This window comes from Orcinus orca, chromosome 9, assembly GCF_937001465.1.
Source record: "Orcinus orca chromosome 9, mOrcOrc1.1, whole genome shotgun sequence".
Lineage (NCBI taxonomy): Eukaryota > Metazoa > Chordata > Mammalia > Artiodactyla > Delphinidae > Orcinus > Orcinus orca.
This window is the reverse complement of record NC_064567.1, coordinates 95,541,160-95,566,990: the sequence shown is the minus strand read 5'-3', so window position 1 is coordinate 95,566,990 and position 25,831 is coordinate 95,541,160. Positions and strand designations below refer to the sequence as shown.

General features: G+C 39.7%; 1 protein-coding gene across 1 annotated transcript in view; it reads right to left on the bottom strand.

The window, feature by feature from the left end:
• Positions 1-25,831, bottom strand: part of HECW1 (HECT, C2 and WW domain containing E3 ubiquitin protein ligase 1) — a 325,634-nt gene that overhangs the window by 70,263 nt on the left and 229,540 nt on the right. The window contains exons 14-16 of the mRNA XM_049714658.1: positions 24,408-24,593; positions 9,492-9,626; positions 853-958 (exon numbers count right to left, since the gene is read on the bottom strand). Of these exons, the coding sequence (XP_049570615.1) occupies positions 853-958; positions 9,492-9,626; positions 24,408-24,593 (427 nt within the window). The remainder of the gene's footprint in view (positions 1-852; positions 959-9,491; positions 9,627-24,407; positions 24,594-25,831) is intronic.

Genomic DNA, 25,831 nt, shown 5'->3' with positions numbered 1-25,831 from the left:
ACTAGATACCAGGATTTAATGGAGGAATTGAAAAGGCAGGGAGCAAACTCATCAAAAAATGTAAGCTCTTGAGGGTTTTTTCTGTGACATAATGGTATGAGTATTTTTAAAAGATCAAACCCAAAGTGAAGCAGATCTAAGTCAATCATCTTTAATATTCTAGGAACTTAACTGGGTGTTAACTCATCCCCTTGTGAACAGATGGAGAAGAAAATAGATCTTCCAGGAGGGGAGTACTACTCTGTTCTTTCTGACTTCTCTTGTCATTTTGCCATAGGTATGACGGCAAAAGATTCTTTATGAGTTCAAAGAAATCCTTTTCTGAGCACTTGCACTTATGACTTTGGCCATCCGTTGATTTCCCAATGGTGATAATGAAAACATCCGAATCCATTTAGACTCTCTCACCTCATTTCCCTTGATACAGGTGGCATGTGTTTTGGAAAGAGGTAGCTGAGGTTAGGAATGGAGACTGTGCCAGTTTATCCCCATACATGCATGGGAAGAGAGGTCTAAAGTAAAAAGTGCACCTAAAAGCAACAAAATCCGTCACCTCATTTAAACTATGCTCTCCTGGGACCCAGCTAACAAACCACTGAATGGAATAAACAAGGCAGGGGGAGGGGAATGATGGTCTGGAAGAGACGGGAGGGAAGAGAGGGAAGGGAAGAGAGAAGGACAAAATGAGGAGGAAGGGAGAGGGAAAAGGGGCAAGTGGGGGGATGGGAACAAAGGATAGGCGTGTGGACTATACCATACGAGAGGAAAAACAAAACACAGAACCCTGAATATTAAAGGAGTCACGATAAGAAACACAAAGCTATCCAGGGGTTCACAAAGCGTGATACATACCCAGTGGCAGTGACTCATGTTGATGTTGGCTTCGAATAGCAGCTACTAGGCTGTGTCCTGGCCTGGCCAGTAGAGAGGCTCCTCTGTTTCTAGAGACTTCTGAGGCCTAATTGCAAAATAAAATTGTTAGCGTTAGAAATCTCAGCCATTTCGGATGAGCTCTGGAAACTAATTTTTCAAAACGAGGGGTAAAAAGGCCCTGACATCACCTCAATTAAAGAAGCAATGAAGTTATAATCCTCAAAGTGATGGAAAATAAGCAAGTTTTTAAAAAAATGACTCAGTAGAATGGTCATTAATACACTGAATAGACTAAGAAATATTTCTCATCAGAAATACGTTAAAGAGATGTAAATAAATTCTACATGAATATTACTGGTAAGGTAGGTTTATGACCTTCATCTCTAACAGGCAGCACTGAACTCCATAACTGAATGTGGAATGGGCTCGTTTTCTTAAATAGTGTTTATTACACTCAAATGGCATTTCATTGTGTAGTGCCTATTCTTTCGTTCACTGTGCTGGCTACTCTTCACATAGTATCTCATATCCTCACAGAATTCAGCAAGATAAGCATTATTCACTCCCGTTTACAAATGGGGAAACTGAGGATCAGAGAAAATTAAGTCTTTCCAAAACTTTCAAGTGTAAGAGAGAGAACCAGGATACTTACTGATGACTGGCTGCAAAGAATTCTTTTTACTTCCCCATACTACTAGCCTGCATCCAATGTCTTGGTTTGGGTTGGACCTTTTGACATAACTTCATGGAATATGGCATTTGCTTAGCTTAAAACTGATACTTGCGATGATTAACTTTAATTTAGCTTGACTTAAAATGTATATAAATTCCCTAGGTTCTAGAGCATGACAATGAGTTTCTACCATGCTTCCATACATATTTTGCTCCTTGTAGGACCCTTGCAGGGTAAGCTATTTAAACCAAGGAACCACAGTGGAGATTTTCCACATTGGAGTACATTCACCAGATATACTGGGTTTGGTGTAAATTATGACTCATTCTATGATATTCGGCAGAGTAGCCAAAACAGACTTTAAAATATTTAAGAATTTTGAAGATGACATTGTGAGATACTCATAAAGGGCTCAAACATCCAGACAGAAAAAGGAAAGAAAATTCTGAGACCAGAATTCACTCACACAGAATTCACGAGAGGTGATGAGCTCCTATGCTCCAAACCCCAGAAAGGTCCAGGTCAGTCTCAAAGTGGTCACTTAAGACTAGGCCACATGTGATATTGCAGATGACAAACTAGGGCAGATGACTTAGGGTTTCCTAATTACAGAAATGGTAATTGCTGGTTTTCCTTTAGGTCCTACTTTCATGTCTCACACAGACAAGAATCATATCCTTCGTACGAGATGTGCTACCAGTTCGCTATCTGGATGTGGCAGTCTTTGAACTGCTCTTCTGGAATTAGTAGGGATACAGATCCATCCTTTTCCTCTCCAGATCCTTCTCTTTGCCCACGGCTCACTTGAGGGACAAGGGAATAGATTTTGTGCCACTCTGGGTGACTTCTCACTTTGATGCCATTAGCATCCAGCTCTGTTCAGTGGGTGTAGCCAGCCACCGACATTTAGACGCCAGCGCTTCTGTAACAGCACTTTCTGGTTATATGGTTATAATGCAAAGTGATGAAAGAAAGGTTTGCTGATGGCTTACATGCAACAGTGAGTCTCATATTTCTTTCTTCTCCATGAATTAATAAATACATAAAGGCTTTCCGGGACTGAAATATCTCTTTTCCTTCAAGGGAAATGTGTCAGTCCACCTTAATGTGTGTTTAAAATATTTTTTGATGCTGTAAAGACAGGAATCTCAAAAAACCCTCAGTTGAAGATTATCCAAGTGATGAATTACAGAGAGAAATTGGGGAAGCAGATAGATTTGAGAGCGGAACTCAAGAAGACTTGGCTGTGCACTGAACCTGGGTGATGCCTGCAGTCACACCCCGAGCAAAAGTGGCTAATTGTCAGTAGTTGTCTGGAAATGAATAAGGCTTTGAAACAGAAAGAGGCTCACTTCTCTTCCTGGGGGGGGGGGGCGGTCATAGGGAATTCAGGTGTTGCAGATATGCCTTAGGGAAAACTGGTGCCTACTTCTGAGGTCACCTACTTACTGGCAAAACTAAGCCAGATTGAAAGACTTCAGAAACAGAGGAAGGTCAGCTACTTTGAAGGCTGAGGGATATGCCACGAGTGAGATGGAGGAAACAACACAGGGTAGCGGTGGGGTTTCTGGGGTCCGCGAACCATGGAAACAACGGCCAAGAATAGAGGAGGTGATTGTGAAGCGGTACTGGATGGCTTACAGGGGAGAGAACCTGAGAACGGGAGGGCTGAATAGAAACGGGCCTCTACAACCAGGGGCCAGGAATTTACAGGGATGGAGACAATTCAGGTAGGGCTAAGGAAGGCTCTAACATTCTAAGATTGCGTAGAACTTGGTATGTACTAGGATCTTTGTGGCCCAGAAGTGGTACTCAATGCTCCATCCTGAGGGATGTCTGACATCAACTGAGTGACCGATTTGGATCTCACTGCGAACATGATGCTAACACTTGCTTTCCTAACTACTGAAAATACCTAGAAGAATGGCGTTCCTATTTAAAACCAAGATGATATGACTCACTGAATTCCCCAGAATTTGACACTTTTTGTCTCATTGAGGTTTTCAGGCAGGGCTGTGTGTGTGGGTGAGAGGGTGAGAGAGAGACAGAGAGAAGAGAGCCCCATGTGACTACTTTTAAGATTTCTTTCCCTTTTGATGCTGAGATAGCGTTAATCATAATTGCAAATGTGCAAACTTCAAACATTTAGCTCTCCAGACAACACAAAATAGATATGCTCAGAAAATAGTTTTCAATGACTGGTAAACAAGCTTCTCTTCTGTGTTGCAACTCGGAAATGTCAATTGGTGGTTTTAAAAAAATCTGTGATTGCAAATGGTAGGTTTTAGACTGAATTTGGGTTAATAATCAGCTAATGCTCTCTTGAAAACACTGGAGACCTGATAATAAAAAAGAGTGAGTTCAGGGGAAAAGCCCAAGGGATGAATTTACGTTCATCTCTCGATTCCTTTTGTACTCTAAAAATGGACCATTAACAAAGTTTGGAAAGCAAAGAGAGATCTATGTTTGAGTGTTTCAACATATTTATAATAGCGAAAAGTGGGTGATAAACAGAATGTCCAGAGAAAGGCTTGAGTCAAATTATGGCAAATCCATATGATAAAGTATAGCAGAATTTTAATGGCATAGAAACTATCTACAATGTACTATAATGGCAAAGGAAGATACAGAACCATAGACAGTATGATTCAATTGTTTACTTCTATGTTCACCAGGAATTGTCTCCAGATGGGGGACTGTACCTGCCTTTTAACTTCTTTTCCATCTGTGCTTGTGTTTTCTACACTCATTATACACTGTTTATAATTCAAAAGTGTATTGTCACAGGTGTCTGAATTTTACAAACTTCCAAACAAACTGTAACCAAGTACAGGTTACATGGAATCAAGAGGAAAACTACTGATTTTAAAACACAGTGCAAAAGCTACCCTCCCCAAAGGACAGCTTCCTGCATGATGGCCTCTGTCATCAGAGCTGATGCAATCACTTTTGTCGTAAGAACAGCTCACTGCAAAGAATGACTCATGGTGACTTCTGCTTTGAGAGTGAAAAGTCAATTTTCTTTCCTGCCAGACTCCTGCCCTTTCCTTGAGGCAATTACTGTTAAGCATTTTTATGTGTACCCTCCCAGAAATTTTCTATCACTAATGACTTTCTAACCTGACCAAGGTAAGGTGGTGAAAGAAATTAACATTATGTGTTCTGCTATCCTTCCTTACTAATGTTAATTTTTACTGCAAACTGCAGTACAAACAAGACAAAATTTGACCTTCTGTGATTTCTTACTGATAGAGAGATGGGATCCAATATTTATGGCCCTATGTGCCCCTTCCATTTATCTATGTCCAATTCCATTTGGACACTATGGAAGAAACCAAGTCTGTTTTGTTGGTACTTAAATATATTGCACACAGATGTGCCACTGTATTAAAATGCATGTTAGGGCTTCCCTGGTGGCGCAGTGGTTGAGAGTTCGCCTCGATGCAGGGGACACGGGTTCATGCCCCGGTCCGGGAAGATCCCACATGCCGCGGAGCGGCTGGGCCCATGAGCCATGGCAGCTGAGCCTGCACGTCCGGAGCCTGTGCTCCGCAACGGGAGAGGCCAAGTAGTGAGAAGCCCGCGTACCACAAAAAAAAAAAAAAAAAAAAAAGCATGTTAAAGTGTCAAATAATGATCTTTTTATGCATAAAATCAAATATTCCTGACAACTGCTTTCAGGAAATGGCCTGAACAATTTTCAGGTGAGGTAAAGGCTAATTCAAAAGATGTTGAGCAGTGTCTCTATTAATAACCTATTGTTGGGGTTTTGAGGGGAATTTTTACCATTTAGGATCTTGAATACAGAAATTGATTTTGTTTTTTGCCTCGCCGCACGGCATGTCGGGGTCCTAGTTCCCCGACCAGGGATCGAGCCCACGCCCCCTGCAGTGGAAGCGCGGAGTCCCAACCACTGGACCTCCAGGGAAGTTCCTAGACACTGATTTTAATTCCATCCTTAAATGCAATGGCTAAAAAAGATCAACCCCTGGGCAACACTCAAAAAATGGCTCACAAAGGTGAACAGAAGAAAAAACTGGTTCCTAAAGTTGAGGTCTAAGAAACATCTATAGTGAATTCCCCATTGCCCATGAGAGGTGACACAGAAAAATCGCAGATTATGGAAACAGTTCACTGATATTCCTGAGTCTCATATTTCCGTCTGCTTAGCTGTCATTTCTAATCGGCTCTCCTGCTGTTTCCATACTCATCATCAACGTACCTAAAGGCACACCTACCAGCCTCCCCACCTGGCTTTCCTGCTCATCTTACCTGTGAGCTGTTTTTGGGACTGTGGGTCAAGCCTCGCAGACTCTAAGAACCACAGAGCTGGAAGGGGCTTTAGTGGCCATCCAGTCCCCTTGTCTCCAGATGCAGACGGGGAAACTGAGGCCCCGGAAAGGGAAGGAAGGCGCAATGGCACACAGCACCTCTGCGGAGAAGCCACAGCTGGGACTCCCATCTGCTAACCCAAGTCCCAGGTACCCCTCCTCCACAGCCCTCGACTCCCCTGAGGTTTTGCTGTCTCTTCGTCACCCCAGCTTAGGGCCTTATCACCTTCTACCCGGTCTGGGGCAGTGGCCTCTCATGGCCTTTCTCTCTCAAATCTCTCTGTGCCACAATTCTGCCTCTTCTTGGCTGTCACTGTCTTCTTTAAAAATATGAGTTTATACTGGACTGGGAGTTGGGAAATCTGGACTTTGGTCCTGAACTCCCTGGGTGACTTGAGCTCTTGATATTTCAGTGTACTTGACTGTGAAATACGATTCTTAACTGGAGTGGAATTACCATCTAGGAGTGTTTGGAGATGCTCAGGGCTATTTTGTTTTGTTTTTGTTTTTGTTGTCATAGTAACTGGTGAGGCGGGGACATTCCTGAAATTTAATGGATGGGACCAGGAGAAAAGATCCTGCAATGGCAAGGGATGCTTTCACGCATCCGAGAACTGTCATCCCAAATTGTCAATAGTCTTCTCCTTTGGAGAAGCAATGGGCGAACTGATCTCTAAAAGCCCATTTTTACATATCAATCATCATATTCTTCTTCTCAAATTCATTCAATGGACTCATAAAAAAGTCCCAGCTCTTCTACGTGGCATTCAAAGCTTTCCAAAATTCAAGACAAAAACCAAGTGGAAACTTACTATTCTGGTCACAGTGAACTATTTATTCCTCGTCTTTCTGCAGAACTTTCTCAATCCCACCTCGGCACTGACGCTTGTGCTGTGCTCTCTGTGGGGCTGTCCTTCCTCTGTCTTTGTACTTAGCTAGGTTTTACCGATTTTTCTGGGTCTAGGTCAAGTACCTTCTTTTAAAAGATACTTTTCCTTGGCCTCTTTTGAACTGTGGCATCTGTCCTAACGTCTCTCTTGGCACTCAGTCGTATTCTCATTTCTCCTGTTACCTAACTCTGTGTGTGTTTTTGGCCTGGCTTCAAAAATAGGATACAAATTTCTCCAGGACAGGGATCGTATCTCATACATCTTTGCATTTCACAGTGCTCATGGCAGGCCGTGCACTTAATCAATGTTTGGGGCACAGCAAACACAATTAGCATTTCTGCCACACCCCTCTCTCTATTTTTATACCCAGGTCCTCCTGACTCCTCAGTCCCTAGGCTGTGCGTTCTCACAGTAAGAGGAACCAGGTATTTGTTTTCACAGAGGCTGGGTCTCTGTTTTCTCTGGTGCGCTGCCTCTGGGTCAGATATCCTCTGCCTCCCAGCTTCTCTCTTGGTTGCTTTCTTGGTTTTCCCTTGTGTCAGTGAAAAGCTGCGAGCAGAGAGAGGTTGGGCAGAGAGATGAGAGGGGTTTAAAAACCTGACGGACAGTCAGTTGGAGACTGAATGAATTAGGAGGCAACCAGATGGCTGAGGCACACTGACACCCTTTTGTCATTATGTGTTAGACTTTCTTGGCTTGATTCAGACGGCATTTTGTTATTAATATTGATAGTCAACGTGACTGTGTTTGGGCTAGTCAATCACATCAAATAAACGTTTTGGAACAGGGAATGCAAGTAATGCTCACGATCTTAATCTTGTTCTTTCAACAGGAAGGTTCTAATATTTACATTTTCGGGTTAATTTCGTATATGTGTAACAGATCTATATGTTTAGGGTTTTCACTGAGTGATTGACTTTAAAAAAAATGAACCGTGGTGAATCTGTCTGCGGTACTGAGCTTCTTTTATCTTATGCAGTTACTCTATGTTAACACTGAAATTACCTTAATAATATTAAATATTAAAATTAAATAAATTAAAATTAAATAATATTAAAAATAAATATTAAATATTTAAATACATTAAAATGGCATATTTCAAGTTGATGCAGAATTTTGAATTTATCCGTTATCATATCAAGACAATACATCTTGAAATTTCTGACGTGTTATAAAAGGGAGGGGGACTATACGTGTTGAACTGAGACGTGGAGGCCTGGCTTTCTGTAGCCTGTGAACGCGTCTGCCGCTGAGTGCCTGGTATCTGAAGCATCCTGAAACCCACAAAACCCTTGGGGAGGTATAGTACTCCCTCTCTGCATGGTCACATACAGATTTTACGTATATGCAGAAAGAGTTAACATGCTTTCAGAGGCATCCTAAAACAATGATATTTAAGATGACTCCATGAAAGAAAAATTCAATTTATCACACTGGCCTTAAACCATGAGTACCCTTGGTTGGAAATAGTTACGTTTCTCAGTGTATACAGATGAGTCCCCCGAAAAACCAGTAAAGATTTTCTTTTTGTACACTAAGCTTTCATTAAAACAACAAGCTCTTCCCTTGAGACCCATGTTTATTCTCTGGAGGCTGTCAGGTAGATGGTTATTTTCTGTTTCTCCAGAGACGTCCACTGTGGCTCTCCCTGGAGTGACTCTCTGTGGGACCGTATAGATATATTTCTTTGCTTCCTATACCACTTTCTTCATTTTTTAACCTCATGGTAATCTAACTCTACAAGCTGCTTCATGGGAAATGGTTTTCAGAGCCCACACCTCCTGAGATCCTGGTGGTTTGTATGAAAAGAAGGTGTAGCTACTTGGGAAATGTCAGTGAGGACATAAAGGGATTTGCTCATTTTAATATCAAGAGCTGATTAGCGATAGAAGAGAGCTATGTTTTGAGTTTTGATTTGAGAAAGGAGAACAGGAAAGGGTATGGGATATAGAAACAGGAATTCAGAAAGGCAAGGAACCTGATGTTTAAGAAAGGGGGCAGCCTTTTAGGTTGTTACGTAATATTGAGCAGTGTTCCCTGTGCTATAGGAAAAGAATTTGAAAAAGAATAGATACATGTATATGTATAACTGAATCACTTTGCTATACACCTGAAACTAACACAACATTGTTAATCAACTATACTCCATATAAAATAAAAAGTTAAAAAAAAAAAAAAAGAAAGGGGGCAGCCTTTCATGGCCCAGCAGAAGATAATCATGTCGAGTGAAAGAAAATATAAATCAGGGAAGAGCAGATGGTAGGGTGGGAACAGAGTATTCATATGGCCCAGTTGATTCCCCCAGTTTTCAGTCCACGAATGCATTACTGAAGTCTTTTCCAGGATCCAGGGAGAGGTAGAAGTTTAAATGCAGTCATCTGCTGCCTAGCACTTCCACGGTCTTTTAAGAATTTACATGTGACCAGTGGGCCTGAGGAAGCACCTCTCCAGTCATAAGGGTAGGGATGCATTTTCAGTCTCCTTTAAACTAGATCAATTTTTCAGTAGCGTGATTGTGTAGGACAAAAGGGGAGGCAGAAGGAAGGCAATCTGAAGATGGGTCTAGGGCACAAAGTGGGTGCCCCAAGTCCTCATCCACTCTGCTAAAGAGCATACGGATATGGCTCAGCTCCTGGAGGAACAGACAACCCTAGATCCTGGCTCCACCAGCAGAGGTAGAGTCTATGGTCCTGTGAACGGTGGGGCAGGGGGAGAGGGGTTTACCTCTCCAGCGCTGTAACTTCGGAGTCTCTGGAGGTGCTGTCGATGTGTCAGATGGTTGGGAAGACGCCCATTCTGAAGAGGGATTCGGGGGTCAATGAAAGTGGTAGCTCGACTGTTGTGGTCCACGAAGAAAGACTATGGACAGACCAGGAAAGAGCACATGCATGAGAACCAGCCAAATGAAGCCAGTGATACCTGGGAGCACTCCAGGGCTCAGTCATCATGTTTACGTGTGTCCCTCCTTTTCATCTACTCAAAACTAGATGGAAGATGTGCCTCTGCTGCTGCTTGCTCAGCAGTTCAAAGAAGCAACGCCAGTCGCTGGTAATCACTTTACACGGTGGAGTCACGGAACAGTGAGCATAACACCTTACCTATCATGGAAAATAAGAGAAACAGAGCCTTTCATGGATAAAAGTCATTCTAGTAATTAATCATTTGTAGAGCATTTTGTTTTTTTTTAAATAAATGCTCTTTTTTTTGATTATAGGATTAGCATAGTCTCACGGAGAAAAAAACTTGAAAAGGATAAAAACGTGGGAAGAAGGCAGCTAAAACCATCCCAAATATTACAATCTAAAGGTAATCACCGAAATATTTTGGTGAATGTTTTCCATTTTTTTCTCTTCCTATGCAAATATACAAATATATACATACTTTCCCACATCAGCACCTACAATTTTGTTGTAAGATTTTTTCACCTATTATTTTATGAGCCTTTTCCTATGTTATTAAGTATTCTTTTAACACAGAATTTTATTGATTATAATGGTGCTCAGTTTGATGAATGCATAATAATTAATTTCAGTACCCTCTATCATTGGACACTTGACTTTTTACTGTTTTATAATAATGCTTCAATAAACACTCTTGTGTATAAATCTTTGTGGCATGTCTGATTAGTGTATAAGTTCCAATATATGACAAAAGTCATTCTTTAAAACTAAAATTAGTTACCTTTCACAAAAGAGAAAATTAATACTTATTTTTTTTTCTTTTACAAAACCTTCTGTACTAGAAAATAATCTTTCAAATACTCTCTTCTGAGCAAAGTGTAATATTTGGTAACAATATCTTTGCCTTAAATGACCTCAACCAGTGCTTGTTTTAGACATGTTCAGGTGTCACCTGACAGAAGTAGGCCAAGAAATATTATACAGATTTAGAAATTATTCTTGGGGAATATGAGCTTATGATTTAAAGTACTGTAAACAAGACTCATTGTAAACCAATCTTTTAAAAAGCTTTATAAAATGTCATACAGGAAGTGGGTTTCATTAGGGAGATCAAAAATACTCACAGATACTAATCATGTGAATTAGTATCTGTGCCTGGTAATAAAATTTCCCAGAACAGCTTCCCACATAGAGCCAAAAAAGAGCTGTATGTCCAACAACAGAGGGGACTGAAATGATGTCCCCTGAAACACCATGTTAGATGCTCAAAAAATGATGCCAGTGATATAAAAAAAATACAAGAATCTGAATAAGAATGAAATGTGAGTGGGAAAAAACCCAACATTTATCAACATGTTTACATGAGATTTTAAACAAGCAAGTATAAGCTAAATTAGTGTATAGTAAAAGGAGACATTATTCAACTATATGTCAAAGTTTATAAATTAAAGTTAAATGGGTTCCTTATAAATATGTATATGTGGTAATTTTTTAGTATAAATTCCTAAAAGTTGAGTTAATTACTGGGTTAAAAGTTAGGATAACATTTATGTTTATTGATCCATATTAACAAACTACCTTCACAAGAGCCGTACACATTTGTCATCTTACCAAAAGTCCATGAACCCTTTTCACGGACTTTGCCAGTGCTGAGTACTGGAAAGAACTCTTAGAAATGTTGAATGGTAAATAATGATGAATTATAAGGGAAGCCAAACATTTTCTCCTAAGTTTATTTGTCAATTTCTTCATTGGAGTGTTGTCTACTTTGCCTTTTCCCTTTTTTGTTGTTAGGATGTTAAGATTTTCTTTAATTTAAACGTGCTTACTCATGTGCCTTCACACTGCTTTTGATTTTCGTTGGCTTTGTTTTCTAATACACAGAATTTTTTAGGTTCTTATGTATACAAATCTCTCAATTATTTCTCTCTAGCTAGAGGTCAGTTAAATGCTCAATTATATTTTTCTAGCTTTATTTTTGGTGGGTTAATTGTTTCTGGAAACTTATTTTGGTATGATGTGAAGTTGTAATTGGATTTTTTTCTCCAAGGGCTTATTTTTCTAAATCACCCATTCCCTATCGTTTCATTAAACATAAATTCTTATAAATACCATGGTGTGTTTCAGGAATATTTTATCTGTTCCAATGGTCTGTGGGAGTTTCACTGTTCCAATTATTAATGTCTGTAGGGCAAGTTTCCTCTTATTATTTATCTTTTCCAAAATTTTCTTAGGTATTCTTGCCTGTTTATTTCACTTTTCCAGATGAACTGATATTAATTTTATTAATTTCCAAAATAGTTTTAACTGGCAAATAATGATAATTTTGTCTCCTTTTTTACAAGGGCTCTTTTACCTTTTACCTCCTTTTCTTGTAATACATGCAAGAACTTCCAAAACAATGTTAAATAAGATACAGCCGCTGCAATCTTCTTGTTCTGTATTTTGATAGGAAAACTTACTAGGGTCCAATTGTAAAACAGGACATGGTTCATTATGTTAAGGGAGCCTTTATTTTGTCATGAAAACACACTTACTTTCCTACTTTTCTAAGACTACGTTTTATTTTTAAAACATAAATGTGTATTTCATTTTTATCAAGTACTTTTCAAGTATTTCTTAAAATGATCAACTGAAATTCCTCCTATAAACTATTGGTTAAAATACTAGAGATAATAGATTTACTAGTAGTAAATGACCCTTATATCTTTGGGAGAAAACCTATTTAATTGTGGTGGGTCATTCTTTTAATATACTGTCAAATTCAACTTCATTTTAATTTTTTTAATTTGTTTTTAATTTTTGTTTCAAAAGCATTTATTTATTTTTTGTTATGCTAATTACAGTCTTCACCAAATAGAGTATAAACTTGTATCTGCTAGGACAGTGTTTTACTTATCTCTAAACCGCTCATGCTGTGGCACTGTATTAGGTATAATACATAACTCAACAATTTGTGAGCACAATTCATGAATGCATGACATGAGAACTTTGATTTCAAACACTTCATTTTTAAATATGAGCTTTTTGGAACTCAAGTGAATTTTGTGTATAGTTTTTTTAAAAATTCAGATTTCCCTAGTTTTACTTGTACTCATCTGTGTACGTTTAGTTTTATACAATTTAATCATGTTCATGTATCCACCACCACAGTCAAGATACTGAACAGTTCAATCACCATAAGGACCCTTCATGGGGCCCTTTCCAATTACACTTACCTCCCTTCCTTATTCCTCTACCCCATTCCATCCTTGACCCCTAGCCAATAACTGTTCTCCATTTCTGAATTTTTGTCACCTCAAGAATGCTATAAAAATGGAATCATACAGTATGTAACCTTTTGAGATTGACTTTTTTCACTTAATATAATTTCTGTGAGATTCATCCAAGTTGTTACATGTATCAGCAGTTCATTCTTTTTTTTTCATTGCTGATTACTTTCCTATGGCATGGATGTACTAAATTTGTGGCAACAGTTCTTGCTTTCCGCCTAGTTTCATAAGCAAAGTTATAATGGCTTCATGAAATAAACTATGCAGTTTCCATTTTTTCCCATGTTCTGGAGTAGAGCATGAAGATATCTGGGAGTGGGAAATGCATTCACTGATACATTCTCCAAATTATTCTATAAGTCTATTCAATTTTTTATATTTACCAAGTCAAATGTATATGAATATATATAAAATATGTAAATTATTCATTTCTTCTAGATTTTCTGTGATATCAAACATTTATTTAACTATTTGTTAAATAAAGAAAGAAATGTATTTTCTTTTTTCCTTTTAAAAATTTCCCTGCACCTGCTACATCTCATTTTGTTGATTTATTATTTATCTCTCTTCTACAACAACTCTTACATTTACTTCTTACATTGTTTTCTAATTCATACACTTCTGCCTTTTATTTTTTTCAAATAAACATTAAAATACATTTCTGCTTTAATTATTGTTGCTTTTTTATCTTCTCTAAATCATTGATTTGGAAGCTTATATTTTATATTTATTTTTCTTCTTTGAGAATAAAAACCAGTGCTGCTAGTCCTTTGAGTACATGCTTTCTTATCTCATGCTTTATTAAGTACTACTCTCTTGCATTTTCAATAACTTCTTAAAGATTTCTAAGTCTTAATTTTATTTAAAACCCAATAGTCACATAGAATATTGTTTTGAATTTCCAACTAGCCCAGTTTTTGTTTCTGATGGTGGTTTTTATTTTATTTTATTTATTTTTTTATTTTTTTTGCTGTACGTGGGCCTCTCACTGTTGTGGCCTCTCCCATTACGGAGCACAGGCTCTGGACGCGCAGGCTCTGGACGCGCAGGCTCAGCGGCCATGGCTCACGGGCCCAGCTGCTCCGCGGCACGTGGGATCCTCCCGGACCGGGGCACGAACCCGTGTCCCCCGCATCAGCAGGCGGACCCCCCAACCACTGCGCCACCAGGGAAGCCCTCTGATGGTGGTTTTTAAATTTGTTATTTAAAATTTGGCTTTATTGCTTGCGGCCATGGAATGCAACTTGAGTATTTTCTGCTTTTTTGTTTTCTTTGTGTTATAGAATGTTATCACTTAGAAAAATGGTCCATAGATCTTGAAAAGATGTTGTAAGCTCTTTTTTTTTATTGTATTTATTCCTTGGTATTTTATTCTTTTTGGTGTGATTTTAAATGGGATTATTTTCTTCCTTCTCTTTCTGATAGTTCACTATTAGTGTAGAGAAAAACAACATATTTCTATATATTAATCTTGTATTCTTCAAATTTACTGAACTCTATTAGTTCTAATAGTTTTTTGGTAGACTTTAGGGTTTTCTATATATACTATTATGCCATCTGTAAATAGTGACTCTTTTACTTTTTTTCCTTCCAATTTTTGATATTTTTTATTTCTTTTCCTTGTCTAATTGCTGTGGCTAGAACTTACAACACTATGTTAAATAAAGGTGGCAAGAGTGGGCATCCTTGTGTTGTTCCCGGTTTTAGAGGAAAAGCTTTCAGTTTTTTACCATTGAGTATGATGTTGGCTGTGGGTGACAGTATGATGTGGATGTCTGTCATAAATGGCCTTTATTATGTTGGGATATGTTCCCTCTATACCAACTTTGTTGAGAGTTCTTTATCATAAATGGATGCTGAATTTTGACAAATGCATTTTCTGCATCTATTGAGATGATCATGTGATTTTTATCCTTCCTTTTGTTAATGTAGTGTATCCCATTGATTTGTGGATGTTGAACCATCCTTGCATTCCTGGAATAAATCCCACTTGATCATGGTATATGATCCTTTTAAGGTATTATTGAATTTGATTGGTTAGTATTTTGTTGAGCGTTTTTAATCTACATTCATCAGAGATATTGCCCTGTAATTTTCTTTTTTTCATAGTGTCTTTGTCTGGTTTTGGTATCAGGGTAACAGTGGCCTCTGAGAATGATTTTGTGAGTGTTCCTGCCTCTTCAATTTTTTGGAATAAAATACCTAGGAATAAACTTAACCAAGGAAGTGAAAGACCTATACTCTGAAAACTATAAAACACTGATGAAGGAAACTGAAGATGATACAAAGGAATGGAAAGATATCCTGTGTTCATAGATAGGAAGAATTGTTAAAATTTCCATACTACTCAAAGCAATCTACAGATTTAATGCAACCTCTTTCAAAATACCTATGACATTTTCCACAGAACTAGAATAAATAATCCTAAAATTTATATGGAACCACAAAAGACCCAAAATTGCAAAAGCAATCTTGAGGAAAAAAGAACAAAGTTTTCATGCTCCCTGACTTCAACAATACTACAAAGCTACAGTAATCAAAACAGCATGGTACTGGCATGAAAACAGACACACAGATCAATGGAACAGAATAGAGAATGCAGAAATAAGCCCATGCACTTATGATCAATTAATTTATGACAAAGAAGGCAAGAATATACAATGGAGGAAAAACAGTCTCTTCAATAAGAGGTGCTGGGAAAACTGGACAACTGCATGTAAAAAACTGAAATTAGAACATTCACTAAACCATATACAGAAATCAACTCAAAACGGATTAAAGACCTAAATGTAAGACCTAAAACCAAAAACTCCTAGAAGAGAACACAGGCAGAACACTCTTTGACATAAATTGGACAAATATTTTTTGGGGTCTGTCTCCCAAGGCAAAAGAAAGAAAAGCAAAAATAAACAAATGGGACCTAATTAAACTTAAAAGCTTTTGGACAGCAAAGGGAACCATTGACAAAAAGACAACCTACTGAATGGGAGAAAAATACATGCAAATGATATGACTGATAAAGGTTAATAACCAAAATATATAAACAGTTCATATAACTCAATATTAAAAAAAAAAGAACCTGATTAAAAATGGGCAGTAGGGGCTTCCCTGGTGGTGCAGTGGTTGAGAGTCCACCTGCCGATGCAGAAGACATGGGTTCGTGCCCCAGTCCGGGAAGATCCCACATGCCGCAGAGCGGCTGGGCCTGTGAGTCATGGCCGCTGAGCCTGTGCGTCTGGAGCCTGTACTCCGCAACGGGAGAGGCCACAGCAGTGAGAGGCCTGCGTACCGCGAAAAAAAAAAAATGGGCAGAAGACCTGAGTAGACATTTTTCCAAAGAAGATATACAGTTGGTCAACAGGCACATGAAAAGATGCTCAACATTGCTAATCACCAGAAAAATGCAAATCAAAACCAGAATGAGATATGTCACCTCACCCTGTCAGAAGGGCTATTTTCAAAAAGTCTACAAACAACAAATGATGGTGAGGATGTGGAGAAAAGAAAACCCTAGGACATTCTTTTTTTTTTTTTTTTTAACATCTTTATTGGAGTATAATTGCTTTACAATGGTGTGCTAGTTTCTGCTTCATAACAAAGCGAATAAGTAATACATGTACATATGTTCCCATATCTCTTCCCTCTTGCATCTTCCTCCCTCCCACCCTCCCTATCCCACTCCTCTAGGTGGTCAAAAAGCACCAAGCTGATCTCCCTGTGCTATGCGGCTGCTTCCCACTAGCTATCTATTTTACGTTTGGTAGTGTATATACGTCCATGTCACTCTCTCACTTTGCCACAGCTTACCCTTCCCCCTCCCCATATCTTCAAGTCCATTCTCTAGTAGGTCTGTGCCTTTATTCCCGCCTTACCCCTAGGTTCTTCATGACTTTTTTTTTCTTAGATTCCATATATATGTGTTAGCATATGGTATTTGTTTTTCTCTTTCTGACTTACTTCACTCGGTATGACAGACTTTAGGTCCATCCACCTCACTACAAATAACCCAATTTCATTTCTTTTTATGGCTGAGTAATATTCCATTGTATATATGTGCCACATCTTCTTTATCTATTCATCTGTTGATGGACACTTAGGTTGCTTCCATCTCTGGACTATTGTAAATAGAGCTGCAATGAACATTGTGGTACATGACTCTTTTTGAATTATGGTTTTCTCAGGGTATATGCCCAGTAGTGGGATTGCTGGGTCGTATGGTAGTTCTATTTGTAGTTTTTTAAGGAACCTCCATACTGTTCTCCATAGTGGCTGTACCAATTCACATTCCCACCAGCAGTGCAAGAGCGTTCCCTTTTCTCCACACTCTCTCCAGCATTTATTGTTTCTAGATATTTTGATTATGGCCATTCTGACTGGTGTGAGATGATATCTCATTGTAGTTTTGATTTGCATTTCTCTAATGATTAATGATGTGAGCATTCTTTCATGTGTTTGTTGGCAATCTGTATATCTTTGGAGAAATATCTATTTAGGTCTTCTGCCCATTTTTGGATTGGGTTGTTTTTTTGTTATTGAGCTGCATGAGCCGCTTGTAAATTTTGGAGATTAATCCTTTTTCAGTTGCTTCATTTGTAAATATTTTCTCCCATTCTGAGGGTTGTCTTTTGGTCTTGTTTATGGTTTCCTTTGTTGTGCACAAGCTTTTAAGTTTCATTAGGTCCCATTTGTTTATTTTTGTTTTTATTTCCATTTCTCTAGGAGGTGGGTCAAAAAGGATCTTGCTGTGATTTATGTCATAGAGTGTTCTGCCTACGTTTTCCTATAAGAGTTTGATAGTTTCTGGCCTTACATTTAGGTCTTTAATCCATTTTGAGCTTATTTTTGTGTATGGTGTTAGGAAGTGTTCTAATCTCATACTTTTACATGTACCTGTCCAGTTTTCCCAGCACAGAGAATCCCAAAGATGCTACCAGAAAACTACTAGAGCTAATCAATGAATTTGGTAAAGTAGCAGGATACAAAATTAATGCACAGAAATCTCTGGCATTCCTATACACTAATGATGAGAAATCTGAAAGTGAAATTAAGAAAACATTCCCATTTACCATTGCAACAAAAAGAATAAAATGTCTAGGAATAAACCTACCTAAGGAGACAAAAGACCTGTATGCAGAAAATTATAAGACACTGATGAAAGAAATTAAAGATGATACAAATAGATGGAGAGATATACCATATTCTTGGATTGGAAGAATCAACATTGTGAAAATGACTCTACTACCCAAAGCAATCTACAGATTCAATGCAATCCCTATCAAACTACCACTGGCATTTTTCACAGAACTAGAACAAAAAATTTCACAATTTGTATGGAAACACAAAAGGCCCCAAATAACCAAAGCAATCTTGAGAACGAAAAACGGAGTTGGAGGAATCAGGCTCCCTGACTTCAGACTATACTACAAAGCTACAGTAATCAAGACAGTATGGTACTGGCACAAAACCAGAAATATAGATCAATGGAACAGGATAGAAAGCTCAGAGATAAACCCATACACATATGGTCACCTTATCCTTGATAAAGGAGGCAAGAATATACAGTGGAGAAAAGACAGCCTCTTCAATAAGTGGTCCTAGTACATTCTTGATGGGAATGTAAATTGGTGCAGCCACTGTGAAAACAGAATGGAGGTTCCTCAAAAAAATTAAAAATAGAACTATCATGTGAGCCACCAATTCCACTCCTGGGTATATATCTAAAGAAAATGAAAACATTAATTCAAAAGATACATGCACCGCAGTGTTCATAGAAGCATTATTTACAATAGCCAAGATATGGAAGCAATCTAAGTGTCCATCAACAGATGAATGGATAACGTCGATGAGCTGTATGTATGTATGTGTGTGTGTGTGTATACACACACACACACACACGCACAGATTGAAATACTAATAAGCCATAAAAAAGAATGAAATTCTGACATTTGCAACAACATGGATGGACATATAGGTTATTATGCTTAGTGAAGTAAGTCAGACGGAGAAAGACAAATACTGTATGTTATCACTTATATGCGGAATCTAAAAAATAAAACTAATTAATGAATATAACAAAGGAGAAACAGACTCTCAGATATAGAAAACGAACTAGTGGTTACCAGTGGGGAGAAGGAGGGGGGGAGGGGCAAGATAGGGTAGGGATTTAAGAGATACAATCTACTATGTGTAAAATGACTAGTCAACAAGGATATATTGTACAACACAGGGAAATATAGCCATTATTTTATAAGAACTGTAGATGGAGTACAAGCTATAAAAATATTGAATCACAACTGAAACTAATATTATATTGCAAGTCAATTATACTTCAATTAAAAAAATAAAAGATTATTATTAAAAATTGTGGTAAAATATAAAATTTGTCATTTTAATGATTTTTAAGTGTACAATTTAATGGCATTAAGTACATTCTCTTTGTTGTGCAGCCATCATCACTATTCATCTTCTAAATTTTTTCACTTTTCAAAACTGAAACTATGGCTCCATTAAAAAATAACTCCTCATTCCCTCCTCCCCTCACTTCCCGGTAACCTCTATTCTACTTTCTGTTTCTATGAATACTATTTTAGATATCTCATATGGGATATAATATTTGTCCTTTTGTGTCTGACTTATTTAACTTAGCATAATGTTTTCGAGGTTAATTCATGTCGTAGCATGTCAGATTTTCATTCCTTTTTAAGGATGAAAAATGTTTCATTGTATGCATATAACACATTTTGTTTACCCATTCATGTAAGCTCTATTTTTCCACCTTTATTGAGATACACTTGACAGATAAAAATTGTATGTAATTAAGGTCATAGGTTTTTGAAAGAGATTGCATTAAATTTAAATAAAAGAAAAGAAAAATATATTTTTCTTTATGTAATATGTATGTTGTTCTTTGGTTCACAAGGTGTATATGATTATTGTATCTTTATTTTAATTGCACCATTGATTAGTATAAAATTTTTCTCTGACTCCATTTTAATGATCTGAATTTCAACTCTCCTTTGTATGATATTAATACACCATCACGCATTTTTCTGTTATTGTTTTCACACTATATTAAATATTTATTCTTTTACTATTAAACTTTCTGAATCATTTCTTAGGTATGTTTCTTTTTAAGCTGGGTTTGTTTGCTATCAAATCTGATAGTATCTCCTTTTGGTAAGGAGATACTATTTCTTACTAGGAATACTAAGTTCATCCTATTTCCACCTGCTGCCACGACTGTTATGCCTGGCTTTACTGTTGTTATTTTATTTTATTAATTTAATTTTCTTTCCTTCCTTGTGGATTTTTTTGTGCATTTTGTTATATCAACTGTATTTTGTTTGATTTTATCTTTTGTAGGAATTCAAAAGAGAATACTCTTGCTTTAAATGGTAAAATGGTTGCTTTTTAAGTTTGTCAAATAACTATATTTAGCCATTGTTTTTCAAATTATCCGCTTTGACCCCCCTTACACCCAACTAGGAACTTAGCACAACTTTCCTTGCCCTGTTCACTAACCCACTTCCTGTTTCCTTATTTTTTAATTCTGGTCTGTGGATATTGGTCCAGATTGTTCTTATACACGTATTCCATTTTTATTATACATATTTTCCCATATTTTATTGAGCCTTTTCCAATATATTTTAAATCATTAAAATCTTAAAGCAATTATTTACACTTATATTTGTGGATTTGATTGATTTTAAATACCCACCGCCATAGTTTTTAACGCTATGATTTTCCCATTATTGATTTCCTCTGTTTTATTTGCGAGTCATCTGGAGAATGGTTTTCTTAGGGCAGGCAAAAGAGTAGGGTGAGCTCTGAAATCCTGTACATGAGGTTTTTTCCCTACTGTCGTCACACTTCAGTGGTAACAATTTTTCTGGAAATAGGATTATTGGGCTACTACCTTTCTCGTCAATAACCTGTAGTCATTGCTCTCTGGATTTCTACAGTTTAGTTTTATGGATGGGAAGTTTGAAGCTTGTCTTATTTTAATTCTTTTGTAAATAACGTTCACATTATCATGGCTGTATATTGATAAGATTTTTTAAATCTCTAAAGACATTCCAGAGTATGTGTAGATATAGAATTTATTTTAATTAATTTTACTGTAACTCAGTGAGTCCAATTAACCTGCCCACCTGAACAGTTTGTTGTAGATCAAAGTTGTATTTTCAATATTTAACAATTTAATATATTTAATATTTACTTATTGCTACTGCATTCTGATTTCTTCTTGAAGAACATCTATAAGTCATTCATCCAACAGAGATTTACTGAGGGCCAACTATGTGCCAGGCACTATTCTAGGCCCTTAGAGGTTTCATCAATGAGTAACACAAAGATCCCTGCTCTCAAGGAGCTTAAAATTCTGCCAGGAGAAACAGACAAAACAGTAAATCAAGTAAATATGTAACTTATATAGCAGAGCACACGGGTAAGGGATCTTGAGGGATCTTGTAATATTAAATTGGTCAATATTAAACTGGTTCTTGCTGAGATATATATTTTTTCTTTTTTTTTGGTTTTTACATTTTTTTTTCACTTTATGCTTCATTGTTTGCAATCTGGCGCCTTCCCTGTGCTTTGGGGGCTGTTTCCATGTTCATATTCTATATTAATGATTTGATTTTACATAGTGTCAGTTCTGCTCTGTTTTATCCCTATGCTATTACATTTTGTTGTTCCCTGCAATCTTAAAACATTTATTTAGCCCACGTCCTTTTCTTTTCTTGTTTTTAATTGTAGTAAGAACACCTAACGTGAGTTTTAGTTTCTTACAAAATTTTTTTTAAATTTACTTATTTATTTATTTTTGGCTGCGTTGGGTCTTCACTGCTGCACGCGAGCTTTCTTCAGTTGTGGCGAGCGGGGGCTAGTCTTCGCTGTGGTGCGCAGGCTTCTCATTGTGGTGGCTTCTCTTGTTGTGGTGCACAGGTGTGTGGGCTTCAGTAGTTGTGGCACGCAGACCCAGAAGTTGTGACTCATGGGCTCTAGAGCTCAGCCTCAGTAGTTGTGGCGCACGGGCTTAGTTGCTCCGTGGCACGTGGGATCTTCCCGGACCAGGGCTCGAACCCGTGTCTCCTGCGTTGGCAGGTGGATTCTTAACCACTGTGCCACTAGGGAAGTCCCTGCAACAAATTTTAAAGTGTATAGTACAGTACTGTTAACTATAGGTACCATATTGTATAGCTGATCTCTAGAGCTTATTCATTTTGTGTAACAAAGACTCTCTACCCATTGAACAGAAACTCCCCACTTCCTCCTGCTCCCATCCCTTGGCAACCACCATTCTACTCTGTTTCTATGAGCTTGAGCAGATCTCTTGTATAAATGGAATAGTGCAGTTTTTGTCCTCCTGTGACTACCTAATTTCATTTAACATAATGTCTTCCATGTTCATCCATGTTGGAACATGTGTCAGAATCCCCTTCTTTTTTAAGGCTACATAATACCCCATTGTATGTATACACCACATTTTCTTTATCCATTCATCCATCAACAGACATTTAGGTTGTTTCCATATCTTGGCTATTTGATTAATGCTGCAAAGAACATAGGAGTATGGATATCTCTCTGAGATTTTGATTTCAGTTCTTTTGGATCAATACCCAGAGTGGGATTGCTAGATCCCACGCTGGTTCTATTTTCTTATGTCTGCTTCCTCCCAGATTGTTTTCTGTGTGTGGCTTCTTTGTGCTCAACAGAAGTCATACCGTCTCGTGCCCGTCTGTGTATGATAAGCAGATTATCTTTAAAATATTCATTTCTATTTTCTGAAGAAAATTATATGCTTTTTCTCAAGATAAAGATTCTGTTTCCTTCATGTAGTAGTAGGTCTTCAGAGGTCCCTTCTTATTTTGTTGCTATGTGTTCAGTCCTTAGGAGAGGCCGTCTCCATCTCACGCCTGCCACAGACGGGGTCTCACCTGTCTCACCACCCGAAGCCCCACCACCTCTTGGATAACCATCCTCCTTGGCACAGCCCTGGAGCCAACTTGAGGCTCACATGCAATCTCCACCGATGCTGGGCGGAGGCCGTGTCCACCTTCCTCAGATTTCCAAGACAACAGATGAGTCAGAGGCCATTTTGTCCTCCTCGTGGGGATGACAGTGCATTCAAAGACACCAGACAGCTCGGCCCCAGCCCTCCTCTTCCTACACAGTACACACTAAAAGTGAAGGCTGTTGACTCTGAACATGTCACTAAAGAAAGAAGCAGACTGGCCGAGCGAGGAACAAGAAGATGGTCCGGTGTTCTGGAAGCTGCTCTGTTTCTTTTGCACAGAAAGCTATCACCACACCATGAAAATGACCATGTGTCACTGTCATTCTCCCAGTGGAGGCAACACCCAGTAAACAAGGAAGTCCTGGGGAACGAAATCTGGCTGTGGTGGCTTTTTGCATACACGAGGCACCCCTCGCCCAGTTCATCCCCGACTACAGAGCTGGTCACAGACAGTCATTGTACCGACGGACTTGCATTAATTAGTGGACACAATCTTTCCCCCCATACTCCAGAGAGCCCAGGTTCTTAGGCACGATAAAATGGTTGTGGGGGGATTTCTGGCTCCCAGGGCACGGTGATGTCCCATCAACCCACTTTGGGGAACCATGGCTTTGCACGTTCACCATCACAGAGGAAAGGAGCTGTGTGATGCAGTTTCCCACTTAGACACGTGTCTGCTGGCAACACTTCTGATTCCTTTGTCACTAAAAGAGGGAGGGATTCTCTCTACCAAAGTTTGTAAAAGATTACACAGGGACAATTCCTTGGTAAACTGCTTGGCCCTGTCTTATAAGTGCACTGAGATGACTGACGGTGGTTAAGGAAAAGCATCCTCGCTTTAGCAGACTCAGCTAGGCTTCTAGGGCATCCCTGGGAAAGCCCAGTTTTGGTTAAGGCCACATGAAAGCAAAATGCAAGCCAGGAACATTGCATGGGCCCAATTCACCCGGTCCCTGTTTGCCAGGCTGTTTTAATAACTGAAGGCTTATTAGGGAAATCACAATGAGTAATCTAATAATGTCACTCCCAGTTAGCTAATAATTTCATTACCTGAGAGTGAGCTGTCTAAGGAGGCAAAACAATAGAAAGGTCACGGAACAGAATCTGGTTTCAGGTTCCAAACCGAAAACCAGTTCCAGATCTCAACTGGGCGTGACACTGTCCCCCCACCGCCAACACCCCACCCCTTCCCCACCCAGAGAACACAGAGCAATGTCACAACTTGGTGGAGGTGCTACTGGCACCAGTGGGCAGAGCCAGGGATGCTTGAAGACATCCCGCACATCACAAGACAGAAACCCAGGTGTGGGTCGTTACCCCTCCTTCCTTCCTGGTGGCCAATGGCACGTCTGAGGCACAGCCTTCCCTGTCCTCCCCACGCTCCCTCCTCACCGCCTGCTCACCAGTGTTCTCCTTTTGCTGTAAGGCCCCCCACTGCAGTCAGGCTCACCTTTCCCTGCTGGTCTGTTTTGACCTCCCAGCCCCGGGGCAATTCCAGCCGAGTGTCCGCAAACATGTTGATGAAATTCACCAAGTCCCGGTTGTGCTGGTAGCGTTCAAAGTTGCGCGCGTCCCGCCGGACCTTGAGGATCATGTGCTTCAAGCAGGTGCTACTGGTGAAGACTCGGTAGGCACTCTGAGAGGGGTCGGGGCCGACGGGGAAGGCAGGGGGGATTAGGAGAAACACAGACCAAGCGTACTTTGAGCCCCTTGATGGGATGTGATGTGATTGCTACACAGGGATTTACTGGGAGCCTTGGGCGTTGGGGGTGGGGTGTAGAGCTCTTGCTGCCCCCCCGGAAACACACATGGACCTCCGGGCTGTCTGGCTCTACCGCTGCTTCAGCACCCTGGACGCTGTCGACCTGCCCTGCATCTCAGAGCTGCCCTCCTCCTTCCTCCCTCCTCCCGCCCCAGCAGGGCTCTGCTCTCTCAAGTCTCCCTCTGACTCTCCGAGCATCTCCTTCCTCTCCGTCCGGCTGCCTCCTCTGACCGCACAGGTGCGCCCGTGCTCCATCTTAGCTGTCTTTATAGCAGGGTGTATTAGTTAAGGTTCCCTGTGGATTTAGGGCTGACCTTCAGAGGTCTGCCAGTCCTTGCTAGGTAAAAACTTGTGCGCGTGTGTGTGTGTGTGTGTGTGTGTGTGTGTGTGTGTGTGTGTAGGGGTTGGGGGATGAGAAGAAGTGAAGAAAGTTTCAGGAGTTTCTCATTGTGCCAAGTAAGCATTTTATGCTACCTGGGGCTGGTGTGTGTGGGGTTCAAGGAGAGACTGCTCACAGCCAGAGCAGGCTGGGGCAGTGGCTCCTTCCGGCTCAGGGCCACCTGGTGCCCAGCGCTGAGGGCATTGCTACTGGCATCCTTGCCCCCCTTCGTGACTCCCCCACCTGCACCGCTGGGCAGCTGCTCCGGGTCTAACCACCGGATGTCCCAGAGGCTTCTCCAATATAACCTGCTCAAAACTGGTCCCTCCTCCCCTGCCATAGCCTGCATCACTTAATCAAACTACTGCTAACTGGGGACATGACCACCTAACTCCGGGGCCCGAAGCAGAGAGGACTCACTTTCCGGAGTCCTCATCTCCCATCCCCCTCCATCACAGTGGCCCCAAGCGCGACTGAAATAGCTCCCGAGCAGAGTCCTTCTTTCTCTGCTCCCGGCCCCTTCCGTAAGGCGGCCCTTGATCATCGCTCACTTGAGCGCTTGAACCAGCCTCTGGTCTGAGCCCCCTCAGTCCCTCTCCCACAGTTCTGCCAGAGAAAAGAATTCCTCAAACACTGGATCATGTAACTGATGATAACATCGGAGACTGCTGGCTCCTGTCGCCTACTGAGGTAGATCCAGGTTCCTTTCCGTGACGTACCAGGCAATTTGCTG